Genomic DNA, 26,747 nt, shown 5'->3' with positions numbered 1-26,747 from the left:
GTGATGCTGCAAAGTGCTGCTGCAGTGAAGAGGAAAAGTGTCCGCGGTGATCCAAGCCTGGATCGAAGCTGAGAAGAACCTGAAAGCAGGGGGGACAGAGTCCGGGGTCACTTGCCAGTGACTAGGGGCTTGGTAGCCGAATGCCCACCGATGTCTGGTGTTTCAGGTGAGAAGAGGTGAAGCTTGACACTGCAGCCACGGGGACCAGGAGACGTCAACAACGACCAAAGTCCGCAGGTGAGCTGTCCCACGAAGGATGTCGAGTGCTGGGGGTCAGTGTCCTGATTGAACACCAACAAGCCTTGGCAACTGCAACCCAAGCAGTCAGAAAAAAGATGCTTTGGTGAGGACCAGCAAGGTCCTGGGGACTCCCCAAGCGATGGAGAGTCAGGGCACGTATGGAGCAACCAGGTAAGCCCACTGAAAGTTAAAGTTGCCATCACAGGGACCCACAGGCCAACAGACAAGGGATCACGAAGGGATCTCGAGAGGAATCACAAAATACCAGCCCACGGAACACTCGTGGAGTGTAGGCCGGTAATCTTCGGTAGAATCACTGCTCAGGGTCTGGACTACAAGTAGCCCAAAGCACAGCTTCATAAGTCGCCGGAAAGCAGATGCTTCTGCAAATGGACACGGTGCCCAGGGGTTCGGGTTGTATGGTCCCCATGAGGGATACGGGTCTCAGGTTTGCTGAGCACACTAGTCGACCTCTAGGATCCACCTCCTGTGTTGCAAAAGTCTTCGGAGTCCTCAGGAGCTTCCGAGTTGCAAACCGGTCAGATGCGTCTTGGTGCCTGCTTAGCAGGGGAGTAACTCCTTTACTCCAATGGAGACTTTTCAGTCATCTAGCGTGGTGTAGATCTTCAAAGCACTTGGTTTCTGTAGCAGAGTTTCGTCCAGGTAAAATCTAAAGTCCTGTAGTCAAGGGTTCCTACTTTATACCCAAGGAAGGTGTGGGACAACCTCTGGGGACCCACCTATGGGAGGGTCAGGACAGCGGGGTGGCTACACACATATCCTTTGTCCAGTTTCGTGCCAGAGCAGGGGCTGATAGCCCCTGCAACCGGTTTGAGCTGGATTATGCACAGGGACATACAAATGTGCCCCCAGTGCAGACATTAAAGCACTCTTGGAGTGCACCCACCCAGCCCCAATACACTAAATACTGTCTGGGAGGTGGTCACACCTCCCTGTGACAGGAAACCTATTGTCCAGCCTCCCTGCCAGAGTTTCATCCAGCAGCAGGAGGGCAGACGCGTGTCTGTGGCTGGCAGCATCCATTGTGTGATGCCAGGGTCGAGAAAGCTGGTACTGGGTGTCCAAACACTAGACAGCTACACAGCCCACAAGACCGCCACCCGCAGACACCACCAACTCATCAGGACCTCCAAGAGGACCGCCTAGACAGCAACGCACACAACAGCAAAGAACTCTTCAACATCGTGAAAGAACTCTCCAAACCCAGCTCCAACACCAACGACATTCAATCATCACAAGACCTGTGCAACTCACTGGCCACCTTCTTTCACCGCAAGATCACAGACATCCACTACATTTAATTTTAATTTTTAATTTAAAGGAGCTTGTAGAGCGCCTGGTGACGCCTCCCGGCGTGTCCCCGCGCTGTGGAGAGGGTGTGAGAAGGAGTAGAGGAAAACCCATCACCAAGTGAAGAGGCAGGTTTTTAGTTTCTTCCTAAACAGGATTTCATTATTCTCCATCCTGATATCCGCAGGAAGAAGGTTCCATTTCCTGGCCGCCAAAGTCCGGAAGGATTTGCCTCCCATTCTGGCCTTTTTGGGGCGTGTGGTTCTGAGCAGACCCATACCTTTAGACCTAAGCGACCTGCTCGGTTCATAGACAGTAGCCAAATCCGACATGTAGGCCGGTGCTCTGTGATGAATTATTTTATGGCACCACAGCATAGCTTTAAAATCAATCCTCTTCCTGATGGGCAGCCAGTGGAGGGCTACAAGAGAGGGGCGAGATGGAGCTCGCCGAGGGAGCCTTAAGACCAGGCGAGCTGCCGAAATTTGTAGCACCTGAAGCTTTTTAATATTTTTCTCAGATGTGCCCATGAGCAGCACGTTTCCGTAATCAATACGGGACGTTATCAGTGCTTGCGTCATGGTACGCCTGGAATTAATAGGTAACAGGTCAAGGGTACGGTTCAGAGTTTTCATTACCCCAAAGCATTTGCCCACCGTTTTTCTTATGTGGCTGTCAAAGGACAGTTTATTGTCCACCCACACACCCAAGTTCTTCGCCTCTCGGGATGGGGAGGGCAAAGGACCAAGGCAGCTGGGCCACCACTCCTTCGTCCATTTAGCCTCATTGCCTCCCATGATGAGGACCTCCGTCTTAGTCCCGTTCAGTTTCAGACAGTGGTCGTTCATCCAAGTGGCAAGTTTAGTCATGCAGACATTGAAATTATCAGCTTCCTTGGAAGGGGCTTGGGTCAGAGAAATAAGGAGCTGCGTGTCGTCGGCGTAGGAGACAAGCTCCACGCCGAACGATTGCACTACCTCTGCCAGAGGGGCCATATATAGATTAAACAGGGTAGGGCTCAGGGCAGAGCCCTGAGGCACCCCCTGCTCTAGCCTCACCCTATCGGAGAGAAAGCTCCCCCTTTGGACTTGAAAGCTTCTGTCAAGCAAAAAAGCCTTCAGCCATCCCAGTGCCTTTTTGGTGATTCCAGCTTTATTTAGACACTGTAACAGGATGGAATGTGCTACAGTGTCAAAAGCGGCACTGAGATCAAGCATGATGAGGGCCATTGTCTTTCCCTCATCTGCTCCCTCACGTAGGGTTTCGGTGGCCCTTAGGAGGGCTGTCTCCGTTGAGAACCCTGATCTAAAACCCGACTGGGATTTATGGAAGACATTATGGGTCTCCAGATGTTCCATCAGTTGGGTGTTAGCGATTTTTTCTGCCAACTTGGCGACATACGGTAAAAGGGATATGGGTCGTAGATTATCCATTACGTCCACACTGATGTTGGGCTTTTTCTTAATAGGTAGCACTATAGCCTGTTTCCATTCCTCTGGGAGACAAGCGGTTGAAAAGGATGTTAGTAGCAAGTGTCTCAAGTGAGGTTCCAGAACTGAGAAAGCTTCAGCCAATATTTTAGGAGGAGCCGGATCTCTGGGCGATCCCGACTTGATCTTGTTACACATCTTAGACAGCATCTCATAGGGAGGGACTTCAAAAGATTTGAGACAGACCGGTGTGTTTACATTTTGCTCATTTTCAACGAAATCTGCGGCCGGGGCTCCCTGTTTAGAGAAACTGGTATAGATCTTACTTATTTTACCAGCAAAGTACTGAGCTATGTTATTACATGATTCCACTGAGTCATTTTGGATAGAGGAGGACATCTCCACTATGGATATCTCCTTATATATTTGGAATAATTCCCTAGAGGAGTTGCCAGCTTCCGTAATCCGAGTGTGATAGTGCTCAGCTTTTGCCAGGCGGACGGCTTTGTAATATTCTTTCTGTGCAGTTTTGTACTGTGTTTTTATGTCTGCACAGAATTTGTAACGCCAGGCTCTCTCAAGTTTCTTGCAGGCCGTTTTCATGGTCTGTAGATCTTGTCCGAACCAAGGAGCACTTTTCTGAGACCTTCTAGCATTGGACATAGTGCGGCTAGGGGCTGTAATGTCCAGAGCCTTTGTGACAATATTGTTTAAGCTTTCATTGGCAGCCTCACAGTTAGCTCCTTTCGGAAGACCTTCATCCTTGACAATTTGAGTGAAGGAGTCTAAGGAAAAACTTTTCCATTTCCTGCGTTTATACCGCAGAGACTGCTGCCGAAAGAGCTCAGTTTTTTCCAGTTGGATTGAAATGGGAATGATATAATGATCCGACCAGGGTATGGGTATGGGATCAGTAGTATACACTCCCAGCCAGTTACCGAAGACGGGGTCTAATAGATGCCCTAGTTGGTGTGAGGGTTCTTTATTTTTGAGGTCAACTTGAACCGATTGCAGTTCCATACATATGTCAGCTGCATCTTTGTCTAAAGGATCATCAAAGTGAACATTAAGGTCACCCAGAACTAACAGTTTTGATTTCCTTAAAGCAAGATGGGTGACCACCTCCATGAGGGTGGAAGTGAAATCATATAATCTGCCCAGTGGGCGATATATCAGAATACCTGATATCGAGTAATTAGGACCAGTGTTGATACTGAAGATGCCAGCTTCACTATGATCAACCTGTGTGTGTGCAAGGGAGCAGACGAGAGGTGCTTTAGTAATAATGGCGATGCCACCACCTCTACCGTCCTTTCTATCTAACCTGGCTATAGAATATCCGTTAGGTAACGCCTGAATGATATCCGGATCCGAATATTCATCCAGCCAGGTTTCCGTTAAGAAAAGGATGTCAAGTTTCAGGTCGTCAATCAAGTGGTAGATTTCCAGCGCATGCTTACGCAGCGATCTACAATTCAGTAGAGCTGCTTTAATGATAGGGCCGGAGCTAGTATCTGGGACTTGGGGGCGGGGATCGAAGCTACACCTCCCGCATTTTGTGAGTGACTGGGCCCTCATGGTGTGCTTGCAGGTAGCATACGTATCGGGTTGTAGTGCTAGTAAAGCATGTCTATCATACCTTATGGAGGTTAGTGTCAGACTGCCAGGGTCCGTAGCCCCGCGCCCCGTCCGGCCGCGGACGGGCGCAGACGGGCTGGACTTTGGCTCGACTTCGGCGCGCTTCCGGCGCGCCCGCTGCACGCGTCCGCTGCGCGGACGCTGTCCGAAGCACATTTATCCTAAAGGGGGGAGGGGTCGCTAGAGCGCTGAGCTCAGCTCCCAGAGCCCGGATGTACAGGCTCCTCCTCGCCCTCCGCATCAATCGTCCATGATTGGACGCGGCGGACCGGGGCGGGAGAGGGAGAGTTAATATGCAGGAAGTAAATACACAAGAATTCACCACACTGAGCGTTTTAAAACTAAAGCCTAATTGCTATTTAAAAACATTCGCCGTTATAACAGCGCGCACAGTGTCCCACAGAAACTGCAATTAATATCGCCAAGTGAAGGGGGCTGCCTCTGCCACCGGCAACACACTGCTCCACAGCGAGCGCGGTATCCCAGCTGTTTAAATACCCTTGTTAGTTTCAGCGTCGCTAGAGCGCTGAGCTCAGCTCCCAGAGCCCGGATGTACAGGCTCCTCCTCGCCCTCCGCATCAATCATCCATGATTGGATGCGGCGGACCGGGGCGGGAGAGGGAGAGTTAATATGCAGGAAGTAAATACACAAGAATTCACCACACTGAGCGTTTTAAAACTAAAGCCTAATTGCTATTTAAAAACATTCGCCGTTATAACAGCGCGCACAGTGTCCCACAGAAACTGCAATTAATATCGCCAAGTGAAGGGGGCTGCCTCTGCCACCGGCAACACACTGCTCCACAGCGAGCGCGGTATCCCAGCTGTTTAAATACCCTTGTTAGTTTCAGCGTCGCTAGAGCGCTGAGCTCAGCTCCCAGAGCCCGGATGTACAGGCTCCTCCTCGCCCTCCGCATCAATCGTCCATGATTGGACGCGGCGGACCGGGGCGGGAGAGGGAGAGTTAATATGCAGGAAGTAAATACTACAGCTTCAACACCGCCACCCCTACATCCACCGCCGAGACCACCACCCCTGCGACCACCACCCGCACAAGTCTCCTGACCGCCTGGTCCAACGTCAGTGACGAAGACACCATCAAGACCATGAACTCCATACACTCCGGATCCCCATCCGACCCATGCCCTCACTACGTTTTCAACAAAGCCAGCACCTCCATCGCACCCCATCTCCGGAAAACAATCAACATCTCCATCGAGACAGCAACCTTCCCAGAGAGCTGGAAGCACGCCGAGATCAACGCCCTACTAAAGAAACCCAAGGCAGACCCTAACGACCTCAAGAACGTCTGGCCCATCTCCCTGCTCCCTTTCCCGGCGAAAGTAACGGAGAAGATGGTCAACAGACAGCTGACCCACTACCTCGAAAACAACAACCTCCTCGACCCATCCCAGTCCGGCTTTCGCAGCAATCACAGCACTGAGACCACCCTCATTGCCGCCACCGACATCAGGATCCTTATGGATAATTACACCACTCTTTGACTCACAGCATCTGCTTACGAGATCACCTTAGACGACACACTTCGTACATGTTAGGCGAGGGCCGAGGGAAGTATACGTACACAAGTCAATGTCATATCGTGCCACGCCCATGCGCTCCAAGCAATTTTCACATTTGAACTACGTGGCTGTCCACTCTCTAAAACCTCTCTCTTTATACACTTACTACACTTGTTCAGGCTACGCCTCGAGGACTAAAATGTTTACTCATTACCTGACGCATTGTTCCTTCCCGTCACGGGCCTATTGCTTCACGGAGAGGAGGCTCGCTCTCGGACATAATATGTCCTTTGAGAATGTGGACTTACCTATTCTTTCTTTCCTCCTTTTGCCTTGCAGGAAGCGATGTGTGACCAATATCCCAAAGTATACTATTATTGCTTATGATTATCAATGTGAAATTAAGGGATGGTTTGTTGCATTTACTGATTATTGCTTTGGCATGTATTGTGATTATGCACTGAAAAATAAAAGATATTCAACCCAAAAAAAAAAAAAAATCTGGATCCTTATGGACAAAGGAGAAGCAGCCGCCCTCATCCTTCTGCACCTATAGGTAGCCTTCGACACGGTCTGCCACTGCACCCTAACAGCACGCCTCCATGACGCCGGAATCCAAGAGAAAGCCCTGGCCCAGACCACATCCTTCCTCTCCGACAGAACTCAGAGCGTCCGCCTCCCACCCTTCCGCTCCAAGACAACCGATATCATATGCAGCGTTCCACAGGGATCATCCCTCAGCCCGACGCTGTTCAATATCTACATGGCACCACTCGCCCACGTCGCTCGACAACACAGCCTCAATAACATCTCCTACGCCAACACCCAGCTGATCATATTCCTCATCGAAGACCCCCACACCGCTAAAGCCAACCTCCACAGAGGAACGAAGACCGTCGCCAAATGGATGCAAGACAGCAGGCTGAAGCTGAACTCAGACAAGACGGAGGTCCTCATCCTCGACCCCACCCCTCAGTCTGGGACGACTCCTGGTGGCCAACATCGCTGGGGACAGCCCCAGAGCCCACCGACCACGCACTTAACTTGGGGGTCATCCTCGACTCCGCCCTCTCCATGACCAAGCAGGTTAACGCCGTCTCCGCTTCCTGCTTCCACACCCTCCGAATGCTCCGCAGGATCATCAAATGGATCCCCTCCGACACAAGGGAAACCGCCACCCAGGCCCTCGTCACCAGCATACTGGACTACGGGAACGCCCTCTACGCAGGAACAACGAAGCTCCTGAGATGGCTGCAACGCATCCAGAACGCCTCGGCACGACTGATCCTCGATGTCACCCGACGCAGCCACATCACACCCCACCTGAGAGGCCTGCATTGGCTCCCTGTCAACAACAGGATCACCTTCAAACTCACAACGCCAGACCAGCATACCTCAACGACCGACTCAGCTTCTACCCCCCCCACCCGCAGCCTCCGCTCCACCAACCTCGCCCCAGTTCCATGCTTCCGGAAAACCACCGCCTGCGGCAGATCCTTCTCCTACCTCGCTGCCAAGACCTGGAACACTCTCCCTACTGGCATACGACAGACCCAGGACCTGCTGACCTTCAGAAGGCTTCTCAAGACCTGGCTTTTCGATCAGTAGCAACACACCCCCAGCGCCTTGAGGCCCTCACGGGTATGTAGCGAGCTACAAATGGAATGATTGATTGATATTTCTCCCTTTAGGAGGGAGGAATTATACCTCTCACACCAGTTACTGGTGTGGAGGTATGATTCAAAGGTGTTTGACACCAAACACGTCAGGTTTCTGTGCATCCATTTTAAAGTTAGCATTTACAGCGAGGTTACAATGCACTTAAGAGTATATGGTATGGCTGCATCACAGAACAACCCCGGAAAATTGATTCCGAATGCTGCAGAGGGGCTCTGCTCATGCATGGGCACCCTCTCACATAAAACCCAGCACCCTGCCTTCAGGATTGATAAGGCCTGCCATAGGGGTGACTGATCGGTTTATATGTGCAGTGATAAGGTAGATATAGTGAACCTATATCTAAGTTAGGGGTGCATGCACCACCTTACACAGGTTGCAGTATCAGACCTGTGGTGTCAATTTGAGTGGCCTCTCAGGGGTGGCATAATACATGCGGCAGCCCCTGGGAGGCCTCTGGGGTACCTATGCCCTGGGTATATAGTATACCATATACTAGGGACTTATAAGGGTACCCCATAATCCAATCTGGAGTGTACCTAAAGTACATGCAATCAGTTTAGAGGAGAAAAAAGCTAGGCTCGGGTCCTGAATAGTAGGATCCCAGCCAGACTAAGTCGAAAACAGTGAAACATCAGCAAAAAGGGAGGGTAACTATAAGAAGCAGATCCTACTCTCCTACAAACGATACAATACAACATTTAAAAGTTAAGATCAATAGAAAATGTTTGATCCATTGCACAAAATAGGGTTTGAATCTCTTTAAATAGATATGACATAAGAATTGTTGTTTGCCACTGCTAGTCCGGTGAGAAATAGAACATATTCATCCTGACGAGGGTGCATGACCGGTCAGATTCAACACAAAATAGTTTCTTAGTACGGGGCACACCCTGCAGGTTCACATATGAGATATATACCACATTCAGCGCCTGAAATTCTTTAGGTAACCCATAACTGCATATTAAATTATACATATTGTAGGTAACCTATGGGCATACCAAAACACAAACAAACTGGATAGGATCGGGAAACAGCGGGGTTCACCGTAAAGTTGACTCAGCATATGGAAGATAATCAATGACTCGGCGTACTGAGCCCTCCATAACCGGATCCTCACCAAATGAAGACATGAGATCGGCATAATTGTACAATAAGCTTTATTATCAGAACCCACGGCTACAAAGCCTTCTCACGTCATGGTGAGCCTCCAATCTTCACTCTTGGATCCCACCACCTGGGTAGTTCCAATGCTATACCATAACATTCCATTTAATCCAGCAATATATATTGTGTCTGGGATACAACACACCTGCCCAGACTGGTCATCAACATTTTGTGGGGAAATTGATTCCAGATCCAATAAAGACTGATCAATTAGACTTTAACCAGGACAGGATACCACAGGTAGCACACCACAGGAAGTGCGTCGGTCAGTGCCAGCACGGAGCCTTTTCTCTCTTCGTCATAACGCTAAAAAGGTTTGGTGGGACCCACTTCATTGGTATTTTGTGCAAATACAGATAAAAGTGCTTCAGGCTTCTAGACAGAAGTGTTAATTCATACATAAATGGTCTATCTTTATTGGAATTTGGCCTTTTGTAGCCTGACAGGCGATTGGTTTTGGTCCCTGCATGGAGACAAAAGAGGTTTATTAGTTACATGTCAGAGTAGTAATGAAAAAAATGTTGATGAACAGAATCCAGGAGATGTACCTCCTTTATTATCATCACCAAATTAATACTTTACTCTAAGAAAGTAGGCTATTGGTCTCACTTTCTTTTAGTTAACCTAACTTAAGGAAAGCGATGGAGCATTTCAAGAGATTTTCTTTTCATTCATTTTGTTTTTGTTTTGTTAAGGACTACAAGGCATAAGTAGTCGTCTCTGAGTGCTAGGGACGAAAGGAAACATCAACATAACGGAGGATCAGTGACAACGAGGAGAGAACATAAATCGACAGCAATGAAAGTAAAATCCAACACTGAAGAGTTTCCGAGGGCGAAAACTGATAAACGGGCCATCCAGAATTGTCTTCATTGGATATTCTTACAACACATGTTCCTATAGTATGCTGATGCTTATGCACTGATTGCACCTTCTAAGGCTTCTGCTAATCCCTTGACTTCTGTCTTATGTAAACTGGAGGATGAGCAAAGATTGGATTAGGATAGAGAACTGGACCTGCACTTCATGCCTCCATCGCTTTAAAGAAAGGAGACACCGAAAGGCTTTAGAACCAACTTGGGGTATCTCTAAGGTTTAAAGGTTAAAAAAGTGTGTCCCAAGGTCTAAGATCCCGGAAGTTTTTAAATGTCATTACATTGCCTCGAAACCCCCATCATTTAATACAACCCGTATCATATCATACGGGCTTTGGCGTATTAAGGCATCTGAACCGTAAAACATTACTTACCGTGTATGTTTCACAAATAAGGTTGAACAGCGCAGTCTGGGCTTTGCTCTGAAGTTCATCTGTGTGTTTCTGGGTGGAATAAATCAAAATGTTGGAGTTACTTAAAGGCTGCACCAGGAGAATGTGATGTGTTTTAAATATAGACTCGGTTTATGACTAGTGGTCATGACTCAACGTCACCAGGGATGAATCATCAATTTGGTGGTGGGGAATCTAACTTTACGCAGTCGATTGCAGGCGCTCTGAACATATCCATGTGTCTAGCTGGAGGCTGTCTTATTCTCATATTTGGTCAGGCATATTGACCAGGTAGGTTGTAGTTTGGCGCAACTCCATGAGATGGAATAACCCCTAAATATTTGTCTGAGCATCGTTATAGTCCCAGGCTTTTTATACATTGTAGAGGTCACTGTGAGATACTTTGTATTTTGAAGAGAGCCACCAGGCTGCGAGTTGTGACATATGGTTTAAAGTAGGGTGTCCAGCGTTGGCACAGGAACGCTGGGTCTATGCCACTTCGTGACAACAGCCTCGAGCCCCTTACAGGTGATCTGCAGCGCTCTATAAGTGATTAATACACTGACTATGTAAGTAATTTCCAGTCAGATTAACTGGAAATAAATGTATCCTATTTGAGTATCTTGAAAATTTTCTTATGGGTCCCTCCCCTGGGGACCTACTTTGAACACTTCTGGTCTAATGGATTACTACAAGACCTTATAAACAAGAGAAGAATATCTATACCCTTATTTTGACTGTTTTTTGTTTTTTAAGTCAACTCAGTGATAAAGAGGAGTCTAGTTCAGTATGTATATAGTCAAACTATACAAAATATTGTATCCATGGCTGCATTTTGAGGCACTTTTAGAATTAGAAGGCATGGGCAGTGCTGCTTGCATAGTCCTAGCTGACGCTGGTATAAGCCACCACTCCTGAGCCGAGAAACGTAGAGTCTGAGAATAAAGTGTGGATTTTGGGAGTAAGGCGCCCCTTCCTCAGAACCCATTACAATTTGTGTTAACAGCATTAAATGCACCAGCAGGCCTATGCTTCTGCTCCCGCCCATGAATACCCTCACGGGGGATAAGCTGCACCATACACATCTATTTAACATAACAGTGCTATTTTGGACGTGAGGTACAGCCCTGATGGTATACAAGAGTTTCAATAGTTTGGCAACAGACAAAAGGTGATACCCTAAAACGTCAAAGTCAACCCACCATTACTATAATTTACACTCGCACATAGTCATGCACGAACACATGCTTACATGTTTGCACACACAAACTTTACTATTCAAACACACACACTGACATACAGGTATGCATGCACACACACACACACACTTGAAGTCGTACCCCATTTACGACAATCCACGGGACAAACTTATGGGGCGGATCCAGCTGCTGCGTCCGTAGAGCATTTTCATGCATCAGCTTGTTTCCAAGGTCGCCTTTTGCGCACTCCATGACTTTATCCAGGCTCAGCTCCGGCTGATAGACCTCGAGGCACTAGAACAAGTAAGAAAAGTGGTTGGAAACACTATAAGCAATACATGTTTTCTGTTCAACTCACAAAGCACTTATCACAGGTAGGTCTCTTCTATTACATGCCTACTGAAAGCTCATTTTTCTTCGGTCCAATTTCATAAGTAAAGCTGTAAATTTGCACTCGTAGATTCAATCCTAAATGTGAGTGTAGATTTTCTACTATCTGGAATCATTAACATTCCCAGTAATATGTATACAATGCAGTGCCAGGGGCAAAGGGAATGTCAGGTGACATTTCCTGGGGGACCCTTGTCCAAATGTACATTTTCTGGTTTTCTCTATTGAGAAATTTGTTTTCCTTTTGGAGAAAACCCTTCCCCTATACCCCCAGCACAGTACAGAATCTGGAAGGGGGACTTATTCCATCCCTTGCCTGGAGTACATATCCGACCCTTCCCAGGATGAATGGGAAAGCAGAGGAGTTGGTCAATGCTGAGAAATGAACATGTATGTGGGCATTTCCAAACTACCAATGCACACCATGCCTTGGCACGTCCACTTACCAACCCCTTGAGTGTAAATTGATACTTGTATAGCGCACTACTCACCCGCAAGGGTCTCAAGGCGCTTGTACGAATACCGCTGTGGAACCCATCCTGGCTTTCCCTGTGAGGCGTCCACTTCTAGGCACCCCCAAGGTGGGGGCCAGGCATCCTTAGCGTTGTGGGGGCCGTTGTGGAGATTAAGCAAGCTATTGCCCAGAGTTGCAGAGTGGGACTCCATGATTGGAATAGGCACCGAGGCGAGAATTATCAGGTCCGTGGAATTTTTGAGCCCAAGACCCGCCAAGGCGGGGAATTGAACCCTGGTCCCGGGCTAGACCTCTGCATCAGGGTCTGCCGCTCTAACCATTGAGCACCACTTCTCCAGATAACTGCACACTTCTGGTAGAGATCTGAAAAACGTAACTGTGCTAACGTCTGCTAGGAAAGCCACTGCGAATTCCTGGCAGAGGTACACAAGGAAAATTCAGTTGTAAAGTTATATTTGTGGACAAATTTACTTTTGTGAATAGGGCCTAAAGCCTTTTTCAGCTCGGTTCTCTATTCATATAGCTACTCAACCTTGTGGGTAGTACAAGTATTCAAGAGAGTTCACGGTTCTGTACACAGAATGTTCTCATGCACTCTATACAATCGAGGTGTTCGTGGTACAGAGCTGTGTAGGTGGTAGGCAAAACATCTTAAATATTACCACTTACTGGCTGCACAGCTTTGATCACACTTTCTGCTGATTCAATGCAGTAGATGACGGGGAGATACAGGTCCGCGCTTTCCAAAATATTCATCAGGCAGGTCTAGAAAGGACACGAAACACAGTCATATGTCTGCTACAAAGCGCTTTTATGTTATGTCATAGGCGAAGTGCTTCACAGCATCCTAAATTAACTTTGTAGCACTTGGATATTATCTGTCTGGTCACAGTCATTGCCTTAACACATAATAAACTGAGGTCTACTTTCAGAATATACTCTTTGGGTATTCACACTGCCCAAGTTGTACCAAAAAGGAGAGTATTTTATGCTCTGGAAGGGATGGGCAGAGGCTTGTAGTTTAGAGTATTTCAAGCTCTGGTGACTTCTTGGCACTAAGGTCTAGTGATCACATATATTTAGCAGAGACACAGGTATGTTTGAGGGACAACTACACAGAGAGGGTTGGCTTGTCCAGTTTGGGGTTCATCAGTGTGTGAACTGTTGGGAGTTATAAGGAGGAAGAGAAGTGAGTGGAGCTCTTTCCATGAGACTCTTGAGCATGAAGTGAACATCACTTGGACTGCATTAACAGGAAATGCTTGGGGCGCAGCCAAGGTGAACGCCCAGGTTTGTAACGGATTGGTTGAAGGTTATGAGCGGACTATAGAAGTTGCAGGGCTGAGCAGTGGAAAGAGAAAGTCTGGGAAGAGGGACTCAGGAGAGTGATATCTTGGTTTGCCCGGTTCAATGCAGTCGCTTCAGCGTATCAGTCGTTTGGGAGTCCTGGCAGCTGGATGCAGACCGCATTGGTCTAGATAACCCCTGCCACTAGGGTACAATTGGGTACCATGTGTTGAATGACCGGACGGGTTAGTCAAAGACTTTGGGTGGGTGCATGTTTTTGGATTATACAAATATTAGAAAGCAGGAGAGAAAAGGACCAGAGAGGAAGCTTTTGAACTTTGAAGGGTGGGACCATTGGCAGTGTGTTGAGATCCTTGGATCTGGCTATGAGTCACTGTGTCTAGCACAGATGATCACTTCAGGATAATTAATGATCAAGGTTGCCAACTATCCAGTGTTTTTATTACTGATAAGGCTATAAATTGTACATCATGACCGGTCAACAAATACGAAAAAAGTAGCAAAACGTATTTCTTCCTATTTGAAATAGAAACTTGAAATATAGAATGCCAGAAAAAAACCTTTCAACAGGATAAAAAAAATGTCAAATAGTTTTTGAGCTCTATGAACAATTACTAATCGTTAAGTGGAGAAACAAAGGCTGAATTGGCATGTTAAAAATATAGTATTTTCGAAAATCTTACTTTAGTGTCAGCTCCTGGCCCACAACTTCAAAGATATGAGCCCATTCTAGACATTTTCCATGAGAATGGTGGTGTTCAGATGTAAAACACTGTAGTGCATTCTTAAATCCTCAGCTTGAAGACAAGACTCAAAATGTCAGACTTAGATGTGTCTACCATTGCTGATTTGCACGCCCTATAATGAACATCTTCCTCTGCTCCCTGATCCAACTCTCTCTCATGCCTTTTGCTCTCTCTTTGTCATACTAGTGCTTTGATGTGGCTGCTTTCACAACAACATGTTGGCGCTATACAAACCAATTAAACACAAGGTGATGTTCTCCATAGTGTATTATAGAAATTGTAGATTAATGAAGGCATTCCATTCTTTAAAGGAGGAAATTAATATCTCCATCTAGATGTCCTGTGGATAACCCGAACCGGTCAATACCAACGACACCCACCCCCATCCTCCACCGACCCGTAAACTAACCTCAATCATATTTCCAAGACACTCATTGGGTCCGTGCTGACAGTTGAAGACCCACTTGCCGCTTTCATTCCTTTCCTGTAAGAAAAACACGTTCAAACCAAAGAATGAGACACACCAATGAGTTGTGGCTTCTGATTAGATGTTAGAAACAAATCTGAGCCACAGGCTGCGGCCTACGGGGGCTCTAGTAACTTTGCCAGCGCTTTATAATAAATATTAGAAAGACCTTACTTTGGCTTCCCCAATATATCTGGGCCTTCATTTTTGGCTGGCAGCTTGGAAAAGGACCACTTATAGCGCCTCAACATAGGAAGAGTGTAAATTATAATAAGCTAGAAACAATTCTCTCTACACCAGTTTTCAGTTCTGTCTGAGATCCCTCAGACTTACTCCAGATTGTCCTGCAGGTCCCTCCTAGTTGAATTTCTTCTTGGTGGGCCCTGTGGATTACCTTGGACCTGGAGCCACCATATCCTCAATTTGAATTTATTTCCCCACTCTCACTTGTTATATAAACCCCAATGACGTAGAAGACTAACTCTTGCATATGATTGGCTATCTCTCCCCCCAGCGTCTTCTAACCTTTCCATGCTGGCAATGGTTTTCCTGTGAGTTTACAAGCGCCTACATCGATTGCAAGAAATCCTCTCTAGCTCAGAGACATGCCCAACTGCTGGAATTGCAAACTAGCTCTTAATTGACAGAAAGAGTTAGTGTCCGGACTTCGATATCTCCTCTCACTATGCTCACACTCGCTTATGGCTCAACTGTTTACTTTGTTTTAGTGAGCTCTTCATGCACAGGCTTCCCTGCCCCGTATCTGCATGCTCTAAATTCTTACTCGAGTCGCAAGTTGTTTCATGGATGGGTTTGATTTACGAACCCTCCAACCTCTTATGGTGGCTCAACTGGACAAGTGCATCTGCACCGCCTCCTAACTTCCTGTCTCATCTTCACTCTCTACTTCCAGCCCCCTTTTCAGGTCTCGCGTGCGAACGCAGAGCTTGCTCTGCTTCGCTGGCGAGACTCTATTGTCTTCGCTTTCGTTCCCAACGGGAGACAAACCATGTGCGCGCTTGCCGCCGGACAGGTGATGTGCACGCGCATGGCGTCTCCCACCGGGCGCTTGATTTATTATGGCTCAGCCGCTCGCTCCCTCCCTTCTCGCAGTTAACAACCCTGCTGCACAAATGTATTTTGGGTTTGGTCTATATCTTGAAAGGGAAAACAAGCAGCTTGACATAACTCATGCAGCATTGCTTGTTGAAGGGAGCATTCGTTCAACCCCCTGCTCTGGGGCCAGCACTTCCGTGTTCATTCTTTCTCTGCCTCAACATACATATTTTTTGCACGTGAACTGTGCTTTCTGTTGTAATTAGTATGTGAACCTACTTGTTAACAATGCTGCAGAATACTGCACCTTTCTTTGGTTGTCCTGGGACTATACCTCCTTGCCCGTATGTTTCTTATTTTATGCTCCATTACATTAGAAGACACCATATTGATAATGGGACTTAATGGTACATCTCCCAAAAATAATGTCTCAGAATATGAACTTAACTAAAGATGTTTATGATGATTATGATATATTCTCTTCAGACTGTGTTAAGGTCACTCCTTTACCATCTTGTTTAGCACACTGACGCACCAGGAAGCTGTATCCGCACTAACAACATTTTAAAAACCACCTAAAATTCGATTTTTGAGCTGTGTACTTTAATATAGATTTTGGAGCCAATTTCTTTTATATTACGTAGCAGGTGAAAATGTACAGATCTTCAGTTTTTTTTTTTCAAATCTTCCTCTTTGTCTAGTTTAAGATTTATGTTTGACATGTAAAGATAAGCTGTCAAGTCCAGTTACTTATTTCACTTTAAACCGTCACTTAGCTAAGCATGAAAGTAGAATGTATAGAAGAACATAAAATAACAATTATACAAACTGCAAATACTAAAATCCTGCAAACATTTTCATTTGGGAATATTAATTATGGTTTTATTCCTTGGCTGGTGCATAAAATGTATTGTAATTGTACGCCCGTGTCGATTTGTAGAATCATATCTTGCAATAACATTGTGTTGTTTTGCCTAGAAAAATCTCAAGAATGTACTGTAGTAAGAACACACAGGTGTTGATTTTCTAGTTTATTTTTACATCAATGTAAAACATGGAACATTTATTTTTTAAAAAATCCAAAAAAAAGCAACACAAATCTTGTTTAGAAATGAGTCTGACCCCAGTAAGGGTAATGTACAAGACTCCTTCTGATCTCTTTACTGTCATGGCTATAAATACATTCAGTGCCAATGCTAAGATTGTGACAAGAATTTACAGAGAAACATGACAACCATTCTGTGACAATCATTGTAGGCAGTATATAGTGGTCTAACTGGCAGAGGGAAGTGACATTTGGTCGAGACATTACCTGCGCGTTTCCATATGGGACCAATGTGATGTTCACGATGGCGCTCAGCATCTTCCAAGTGGGGAATAGTTGGCTGGTGAAGAAATTTCGGCAACCGCCGCAGAGACTTTCAAAGTACAATTCGATCCGTACCAGGTCATCCGAGTAGGACTCCGAGCGGCTGTAAAACTCCACGCATTGCTTTTCCACCTAAAAGAAGCACCGTAGAAAAAGTAATACCTAACGCGAGACCTAAAAATATTGATTCGATCAAGGAGAAAATCTGTAAAATAGGACATCAAAGAGTGGACTCAACACCCTCGTATATTAATCTAAGCAGTGCTTAATTTGTTAAAAAACATAAATGCCGGGCCCTCATCTGGAGGCCACCGCAGCTTGCACCACCCATTGCCCCTTCCAGCGCTGCCAGTTACAGAACCAACACAACTAACCAACCATCACACTCATTCAAGTGTGACAATTCAGACTATTCCTGGCCCCCAAAGCTAAGAATGGCTTGGATGGCAGATAATCATTTTTAATGTGTATTGAATTAATAAATAACTATTGTGCTCATCTTGAACTTAAATAAACAGCACCATCATGTGGCAGACTGTCATAAGTGCTGGTGTTGACAATTAAGTGCAGGTGCTGAGCACCAGAAACTACTGGTTCAAATTAAGCACTGATCCTAAGGGCCAAGAAGAAGAGCAGGGGAGGGGTAGTTAAAAAAATTAAATATGGGTATTTACGCCCTTTACTGATGTTCACTACGAAGATGTGGAACATAGGTTCAGATTGTCAGATCTACACCAGTTTTCAAGTCTTTCACTGACTATGTGATTTGTTCTAAATTAGATTAGCTTTACCCTGCTACCCAGTAAATCTGGCATGGGTCCAGCTTTACTTGACATATATATGCTGGACAACCTGTTTTACAGAAAACACGTCTGCGGCAATTGCTTCCTGGAACAATGACCAGAGTCTCATTCTAAATTCAGGGACAGATGAATGCTGGGAGATGACCCTGGCATACAGGGTCACTGGTTTGGCCAATGATGTTGACGGATGTACTACTACCCAGCTCATAACTGAACAAGATGTGGAAGAAAACCAGAGCGTACTTACGGTCTTCATTCGGTAGAGTCTGACAGTTCAGGCACTTTCACAGGTGTGTGACTATAATAAAGCACCTTGAGCTCCATCGCGCAGCCAATGGCGAGCGGGCGGAAGCACTAGGCATGCTGGGAGGAGCCTGATCTAAAACATCATTTCCAGAGAGAGAGACACAGAATGAATGCACATTCCTTCCACATAAGAGGAGGCTGCAGGGGGTCCTGGCTGGAGCAGTTGGGGGGGGGGGGGACATGAGTGGTCCCCTATGCTAAATTGTCAAATTCACTGCTCTGAAGTAGGCAGTAAAAAAACCAGAAGTAATATTTACAGAACACCTGGACTAGTAGCCTTCGAGACAGATATCAGTATTTGTAAAGCTCAAAATGCTGCTATTTCTTACAACTCAACCCTGTTGCTTGAGGTGGGTTTACCTGACGAAAATCATCTCTTCACTACTTGACTGTAAGAGATTTATTCCAAGTAGGTCTACTGTTGAGGTAGTATTTAATTTCGAATAAAAAAATTAAAACAGAGATCAAAATAGTTAACTCTTCAAGTTGCAGTATTATACCAACGCCATTAAATTAGAGTATTTACTTGTCTTCTTGTTCAGTAATTGTTTTTTTTTTTTTTTAAATAGAATGACGCACCACGCCTTTCGGTCATGTGCTAATTGTGCGTGTTTGAGGCGTGCCAACTGAGGACCGCTGTGCTGATTTTTTTAATGCAATTTTCGCAGCCTTTCCTGTTCGGTTTCAATATGACCTCACAGCACATTCTAGGCAGGTCACAAGAACATGAATAATGTCTAGGTCACGGGCAGTGGTTTCTCTAAAATACGTGCAACATGAAAGCCTCCTGCTAATTTGGTAGACAAACGGAAACTTTGCTGATGTATCCAAACGGCCTGAAAGCTCGCACTCCTGGACACACTGCCTCTCCCATACTGACCCGGAAAGTATGTGTCATGGGTTCACACTTCCGGTGCTAGCTCATTTGCATTACGGAAGTCAATGCGACCAACATAGAAGGATTCCATCCTCTTGGTCTGATGTGGTGCGACCTCCCTCCCCTCCCTCGGTCACTCTGATTCACAGGGTAGTAATGACCTGGTTCAGGTTCCACAGAAATGTCTCAATGGTCTTAAGAGCAAGACTGTCCCCGAGCACCATAGAGTCTGCAGCCCTGAAGCCTGTGTGCCACTGGCTAAATACAGATCGCAGTTCGATACTACATGTGCAGGACACCAATCTATGCTATGTGCCCATTTCCACCTCCAAACTCCCAATCCCAGGTGAAAAAGATTTCTGAAAGGCACACCTGTCCGTTCCACGCATGGGTGCTAACTCTGGGCAGTGGTGTCCACCATAGGCCTAGATACACCCTTTTAGGATATCTAACTTATGGTATATTTATGAGATAGATTTACATGCAAAGTATCTAAATAAGAACAATTCTCATAGTCATCGGATTACTTCAAAAATCTACTATGGATTCGGCCCTCCTGGGCTTAAATTGGACATAGATCTCCAGGTTACAAAGTCTGCCATTACCAAGGTAGTCATTTATGGTGTAGTGTAGCCGGGGCCCAGCCATAAACTTGCCTAACCCATGCCCGCACCCTTTTACAACAAGTGGTCTGCTGATGAGCAAATGGAGAGCCTCTATTGGCTCAACCAGAAGTCAATCATAGGTGGTAGGCCTGTCCGCCACTAACCTCCATGAAGTGAGATGTCCACATGCATATCTCTCATGCATGGTTCCACCAAGTGTGATACGGGCGTGGAAAAGAAACAATGTCCCTTCTGCATGTCAGAACAATTATTTTGCTCTCCAGATGCTCACTTTATTTTTTGTGTTTAAAAAACAAAAAACTGATTCTACCATCATGGTGGCCTGTTCGAAATTCAGCTTTGCCCAAAGTGTATCTGCCACACCAGCCAATGTCCTTTCGGTGAAGAGATTCTCATAAGGCAGGAGAAGGTCTCTAGATACAGCCAGTGACCCAGCTCCAGTGCTGAGAGACAAGACCCCCACCAACCTGGACACTCCACGTCCTCTGTCCATCCTCACTGAATGACAAACATGACTCGAAAGAATAATGTGGGTAAATCTCTGAATTAAAGACCTTTGAAACTGCTCTAATGTGGTTATGGTCTCTTGTGTGCCACTAACCCACCTGTCCAGTAAACTGGCCAATCTGGAGGTTATTTACCAATCTATAATGTTCCTACTGTACGTTTCCTCCGTAACGTAATGTAATAGGTTTTTGTATAGCGCTACTATCACCCTACGGGTATCCTGGCGATCAGACAAACCGGGACCAACTGTACCTGCGGCTCAAGTGATGATAACAGATTGACTAACTTCTAGGAAACAATAGGGTTTTCAAACCCTTTCTAAAATCCATCAAGGAATCAGCTAATTTTAAGATTCAGGGGCAGCCCATTCCATAGTTGTGCCGCTGCTACACTGAAGGCTCTACCCCCCATTCTGGATCGTTTAAATCTGGGAACCGATATTAAGCCTGTGTTAGCAGACCGTAAGTGTCTGGAAGGCTCATACCAGTTGAATTTATCCTGCAGGGGTAATGGTCCATATCCATGAACCGCTCTGAAAACAATGCATAATGACTTGAAGCTTATCCGCTCTTTTATTGACAACCAATGGAGATCCCTCAGTGCCATAGTTGTGGAGGAGCTCCATGACCTATTCAGAGCCACCTCAGCTGCTGCAGACTGCACCCGTTGCAACACCCGTGAATGGGCTGTCTAGGCTTCAATGGCCTAGGTTAAGCAAATGCAAAGCTGTGCAATTTGATGGCTTTCTGTTAAGTCAGTTCTGCACTGTCCCTGGACAAAAAATTACGAGGGTATTTAATGCACTTCTCAGAATGTTTCAACCTCTTGGTCAATGTGGAAAACAAACGTTTACAAAATTGTAGAGATGCTGGAACGGTCTCTGCGATACCCACACGCAGCGAAGAAAGCAGAAGTATGCATGCCCTCACTAAGACGCCTTGCAGATGTGTGAACTAGACAGACCGCCTCACCCTGCACAAACAGGAGCTCCACGAACAAGTGCAGAGCGCCCAAAATAGCCTGCGAGAGTTGTTTATGTCCTAGAGACCCAGGTGCCTTGTGAGCACCACATAGAGACAGACTCATAATATATCAGACATGCACAGCAAACAAGCCTAGCCTGCTCCCTGAATGTTGCTGTGCAATGTCCACATCCCCCGCCAACAGGCCTTTAGAACTCATTAAAAAAAAAATAACAGCACTATTTGCTAAATATGTATCGACAACAAATACCACAGGCTTTCCATGCTATTGGTCAGAGAAGCTTTGTGAAATATTCCAATATTCTTTGGTGTGGAAACTCACCCAACATGGAAATTTCAAAGCTCTTTGGAACTAAGAGATTTAGCAATGAGTCAGCACAACAAAGCCGTCTTTGGAGAAGACCCAATATTCCAAAATCAAGCGCCCCCAACTCTGAAACACGAAATCCTCCAAGACCCAAACCTATTTCCAATGTTTGTGCTTCTTTGTACGCTTAATTTAGGTATAACGCTCACGCGACATCACAGCCACCGGCTGCACCCCTAGTACCATTGTCCTTTGTGAAACTGCAACACACTAGTTGCTAAACCTTTGCAACTACTAACATAGTAGCCTTCCAGGCTGCACCTCACTATAACACGGCTTTGTATGCAAACCACTTACAAACCACTTTGTTGCCACCATGAAGCTTTATGAATGCAAAACATATTGCCAGAACCCAGCACAAAAATCACATTTTAGTTACAGGGTGCTACTGGTATCAGGATTTTAACATCCCCGCTCTAAACTTGAGTCAGCACGAGCCGAATGTGTCTATTTTAACCTCTTCAGGGAAACAAAGTTTTGATTTCTTCTAGGAAACTCTTCAACCACTCCCTGAAAAGGTCAAAGCAGACGAAACTACAAGTGAAACTTAGAAACGACTCCACTCCTGGGTTTCTCCTTACCTTGCAAGCAACGGCGATGTCCAGAGAACTGCACCACAGGCTGGGGGGGTAGGGGCACCCTGGCAGGGTGGCAGCACTTACCACCCCAAGGAGGAGGAGTGGGAGAACCGCCTTCATGGTGCTGGACTCGGCTCACTGTGGAAACCCCTTCCTCGATCCCTTCCCGCCCGAGTACAGCTCTCCTCTCGAGCTGCTGACTTCACCCCTCCCGCCTCCACGCTCTGCGAGTTCAGGTCAGGCGGAAACTTGTTTCGATGGGGACGACGTAAGGTCAAGTTCAGCCAATCTGCTGACGCAGCCGCCCCTGCATCAGCTGTCTGTGACCTCTTCACGGGAAGATCCTCCGCGCTAGAAAGGAGTCCCGTCCAAACGAGGAGCCATTAAGGGCAAAAACCGGGACGTTTCACGAAATAAATAGGACTACAATTTTACTTCAACTGAGCGCACTGGAAGGCAGCGCTCCTCAGCAGACAAATATAGAAGAGGCAGGGAGAACATAAAATGCAATTTTTTCAGCCAGTCTCATGCCTGCTAATTAAATTTCTTTCTTATAACAGCTGACGACTATCCCTGCTTGGGAAAAAATAAAAAGGCACCTCCCACTGTTTTCAGTCAACACCCTCTAAAAACCAGGACATGAGTTTAATTTCCTGAAATCTGTTGGGGCAGCTGGTGAAAATCCGGGACGTTTGGTCACCCTAACCATGTATGAAAGCTCTGTAAAGTTTTATTAACTTTTCTCTTTTTTTTTACTCCCTTCGCAGTGTCAGAGCCTGCACTACGTGTATTCAAGCATCACAGACTTCGCATCAGTATGTACTTCCAGTCTGAGCAGAAAAGAAGAACTTACAGTGCAGTTTTTTTTTTTTGGTTCTGTGCTCAGCATCGTCTTCCAAAACAGATAATGCTCTATCTTATCTCTTCAGAAAGGAAATTGAGATATATTGCCTGCCTGCCTTCCAGGGCTGTGTGGTGCATGTGTGATCTGAGATATGATCACAGGATGCCCCATTTGTTTAAGATATGTGTGATCTTTGACACTTGTGAAAGTACAAGGTACTGTTGCTCCACCTGCAGTGGCAGAACACACAGCGCCCTTGGTTGCAACGGGGAAACAGCTGGTTCTTTGCAGGGTTTTTGTAAAACTCAGGTACACATAAAGGCAAGTGGCTGTGAGGCAGCCCCCAGTGCCACCTCACAACAGTGCAAGAATGTGCATAACTAATTTATCATTATTTTCATTCAAATTTAGTTTGAATGACTAACATTTAAAGTAATTTTGGTTATGAATCATTTACATTTTTTGCATTAATAGTTAAATTATTTTGATTTACTGTTTTAAATTATTTAATTTTTTTTAATTAAAATCTATTTTAACATTTCAAGACAACATGGGAAGACCCCGGTTACTTTCCTAGCCTACTCATTCTACCTCCTTTCGACAATCTATTCCTGTTCTTTTGCTGATGTTCACTTTACTAAGACTAATGAAACATTTTTCAAAAATTCAAGTATGTTGCCTGAAAGTTTAATAGTCCCAATATTTGTAATCCAAACTTAATGAGTTGGTGGGGAGTGGTATGTCGCGAATGAGGTTTGTGAACCTTCAACTAAATCTCAATAATGGAATGCTGAAATGGTGTACAGAAAGTTTGAAATATTCCTGCATGTTTGTGGTGATATGGTTTGTCATTCATATTGTTCATCGGGGCAGGTCGTTTATTAGATTGTGTTTGCAAACGGAGGGTCCGATTCACAAACAGCCTCCGCAGTCATAGCGGGAGCTCCGCAATGAGAAACTGCAATGCAGAGGGTCTTTGTGAATCAGACCTCGAGATAATTTCTGGAGATTCGGAGAAAGGCCCATTATCAAAATACACCCATCGAGAATACCACATAACTCCACTTAAAAGGAATGGCTACCTCTTGATCTGGACTAGATTACTGGAATTCCCTTTGTGAGAAGTTGGCCTGATATGTGATGTCTACTATTCTAGTGGGCACCCTGTATCAGTCCAAACAACCCTTATGGTGATGGTTGTAAAGTCAACCTTATAGACCAGCTATCCTAGTGGTAGCATGGACAAAGCAGTCTTAGGCTAATACTTCAGAGAGCATGTGAAGCCAATTATTTTACCAATAATAACCCCCTAAATACCAAATGAAAGGACACCACACAAGCGCGGGGGGCAGATCTGGTCTTCCCCCGTTTATTCAGCACTGCCGTGAACCACGACACCAAGTTCAAGTAACCGTGAGTCTTCTGTGGAAGTGCGAACTGCGTTTGCTGACGAGTTGTTTATTGAGCCCAGCGTTCTTTTCCTTCCCGCGGGGCTCTTTACTCATTCCTGAAGAGGTTACGCATTTATAAATTCTAGGCGTTTATTGACTTTTGGCTGGCGCTTTTGACATTTGCGCGTAATATTTAGCCAAGCATTTCATCGCATCTCGCTGTCTGTGAAGCGGTATCCCGAGGTTTCCTTCCTCTGTTAGGGGCGGATGATTATTGAGGTCGGCGCTTTTGATAACGGCGCACCGACCACACAGTGACTGTTAAGGGAGCTGTTGATTAAGGAGCACCGTGTGTGTCATTGCTGTTCATCTGTTCACGGCGCCGTTGTTACAATTCAGTCAGCTGTTCCGCTCTCAGCTTCCCCGCTTGACAGAACAGTCAGCAGAGCGTTTATCCCTGACGACACCCGGAGTCCACAGCTGTTACTCAGGGCGTGTGTTTTGACTTTTGTGAAGCTGTCAGTTCCGCCTTCATCGTTGGTAATCCGCGTGTCGATGTGGTTTCTACAAATCTGGAAGGTGCTGGCACAAAGTTGGGTGTGTGAGGAACACCATAGCACCTGTGTTAATTTTGGCAGATCCGGTGGGGAAGCCAAGGAGAACGACAGCCCAGCATCACACGTGTCGTTGGAAGCACATGTAGAGGAGTTGATTCCTGTGGTTTAGAGTTGTTGTCTTCTCACGCTGACAAGCACAGCTTTACATCTAAAAGCTTGTCAGAGGGTGCTGTTGCGCTTCACGCTGATAAGCACAGCTAATTATTTTCAACGTTACAGGGCACCTAATCACCACAATATTCAGGAGCTTGTTGTGCGATCACGCTGACAGGCACAGCATTCATCTAAGTCACTGTTCGGTGCATGTCACGCTGATGGGCACAGCTTATTGAGACTGAAACTGTTTCTGTTGACATTGTTGGTGCTATTTTCAACATATATATGCTAAGAGCAATCTTAAAAGAGTATTGCATATTAAGGTGTTAGCACTGTTATTGTTAAATTGCATCTTTAATAGCATTCCCACGGGGGTGTAGAGTGTTTTAGATTGTGAAATGGCTACTGCAATGTCAATGTCGCAACCCCCTCCATTTCTCAATGATGATGGAGAACCTCTCACTCCATGGAAGAATTGGGAGAAGATATTTGAATCTTATTTGATAGCTATTGGAGGCAACAGGTTTCCATCAGAAAGGAAATTGCACATATTGTTACACAATTTGGGTAAGCATGCTAGAGAAATGTATGATAATCTACCTGAAGTTGAGTTAGAAAATAGAGGTGGAGAAGGAGAAGGGGATGCTCCACCAGATGTTTACCGTATTGCCTTGAAAAAATTAGAAGTTCAGTTTGGAAAAAAAATTAATGTGGTATTGGAGCGACACAAATTTTTTTCAAGGAATCAAGGGAAACAAGAAAGGGTGGTGAATTACATAGCAGTCCTTAGAGGGTTGTCTTCCACCTGTGATTTTGGAAACCTCACAGATTCGCTTATCAGAGACCAATTGGTCAGGTGCACTTCTGATAGGAAAATACAAGAAAAATTACTTGCTGATGCCCCTGAATTGAAGCAAGCTATCGACATAGCTAAAAGCATTGAACACACAGCATTCTGTATGAATGAAATGAAAGAGGCGGTTGAGGTGAAACAAGTGTGTGAGGATGAAGTCCTGAAAGTATCCAATAAGTATGACAAGGGCAAATATATGCATAAAGGTAGTACTATCCTAAAGGAAGAGTCCCAAAAGATGAAATGTTTCCGTTGTGGTAATCCTAATCACCTTGCGAATAGTGTAAAATGTCCAGCAAGGGGTGCCATGTGCAGGAAATGCAACAAGAGGGGACACTTCACCAAGGTGTGTCATGATATAAAGAAGGAAATGACCCATATGATTTGGGATGATGAAGAGCCAAGGGAGGACATTGTATTTATGGTTAATGAATTACTTGAAAATACAGGATGTAGCTATCCAGAATGTGAGATTATGCTTGATGGTGTGGCGTATAGAGTATATGCGGATTCGTGTTCACCATACACTCTTATAGATGAAACCACGTTTAAGACCAGGTCTGTTGACAAAGTTTATGAAGTATTGCCTCCTGACATCAACCCGGGTGGTTACAACCATGACACTATACCTGTTGTG

General features: G+C 45.7%; 1 protein-coding gene across 1 annotated transcript; it reads right to left on the bottom strand.

Moving 5' to 3' along the window:
- Positions 1-8,962: 8,962 nt before the first annotated feature.
- IFI30 (IFI30 lysosomal thiol reductase) lies at positions 8,963-22,757 on the bottom strand. Its single transcript, XM_086946993.1, has 7 exons — positions 22,313-22,757; positions 17,206-17,394; positions 14,781-14,855; positions 12,987-13,082; positions 11,594-11,746; positions 10,236-10,304; positions 8,963-9,449 (listed from the first exon to the last, which is right to left on the bottom strand). Exons 1-7 carry the CDS (start codon positions 22,427-22,429, stop codon positions 9,375-9,377), a joined length of 774 nt encoding a protein of 257 aa, XP_086803119.1. The 5' UTR covers positions 22,430-22,757; the 3' UTR covers positions 8,963-9,374.
- Positions 22,758-26,747: the final 3,990 nt, after the last annotated feature.

This window comes from Lissotriton vulgaris, chromosome 12 (genome assembly GCF_964263255.1).
Source record: "Lissotriton vulgaris chromosome 12, aLisVul1.2, whole genome shotgun sequence".
NCBI classification, from domain to species: Eukaryota; Metazoa; Chordata; class Amphibia; order Caudata; family Salamandridae; genus Lissotriton; species Lissotriton vulgaris.
Note: the sequence above shows the minus strand (reverse complement) of the source record. Positions and strands in the feature narration are given on the sequence as shown.

Coding starts and splice junctions, on each gene's coding strand:
- IFI30 (XM_086946993.1), bottom strand. CDS start 22,429: ATGAAGGCGGTTCTCCCACTCCTCCTCCTTGGGGTGGTAAGTGCTGCC. Junction 17,395..22,312: donor ACATCGCCGTTGCTTGCAAG/GTAAGGAGAAAC, acceptor TGCTTCTTTTAG/GTGGAAAAGCAATGCGTGGA. Junction 11,747..12,986: donor TGATCAAAGCTGTGCAGCCA/GTAAGTGGTAAT, acceptor TACTTGTTCTAG/TGCCTCGAGGTCTATCAGCC.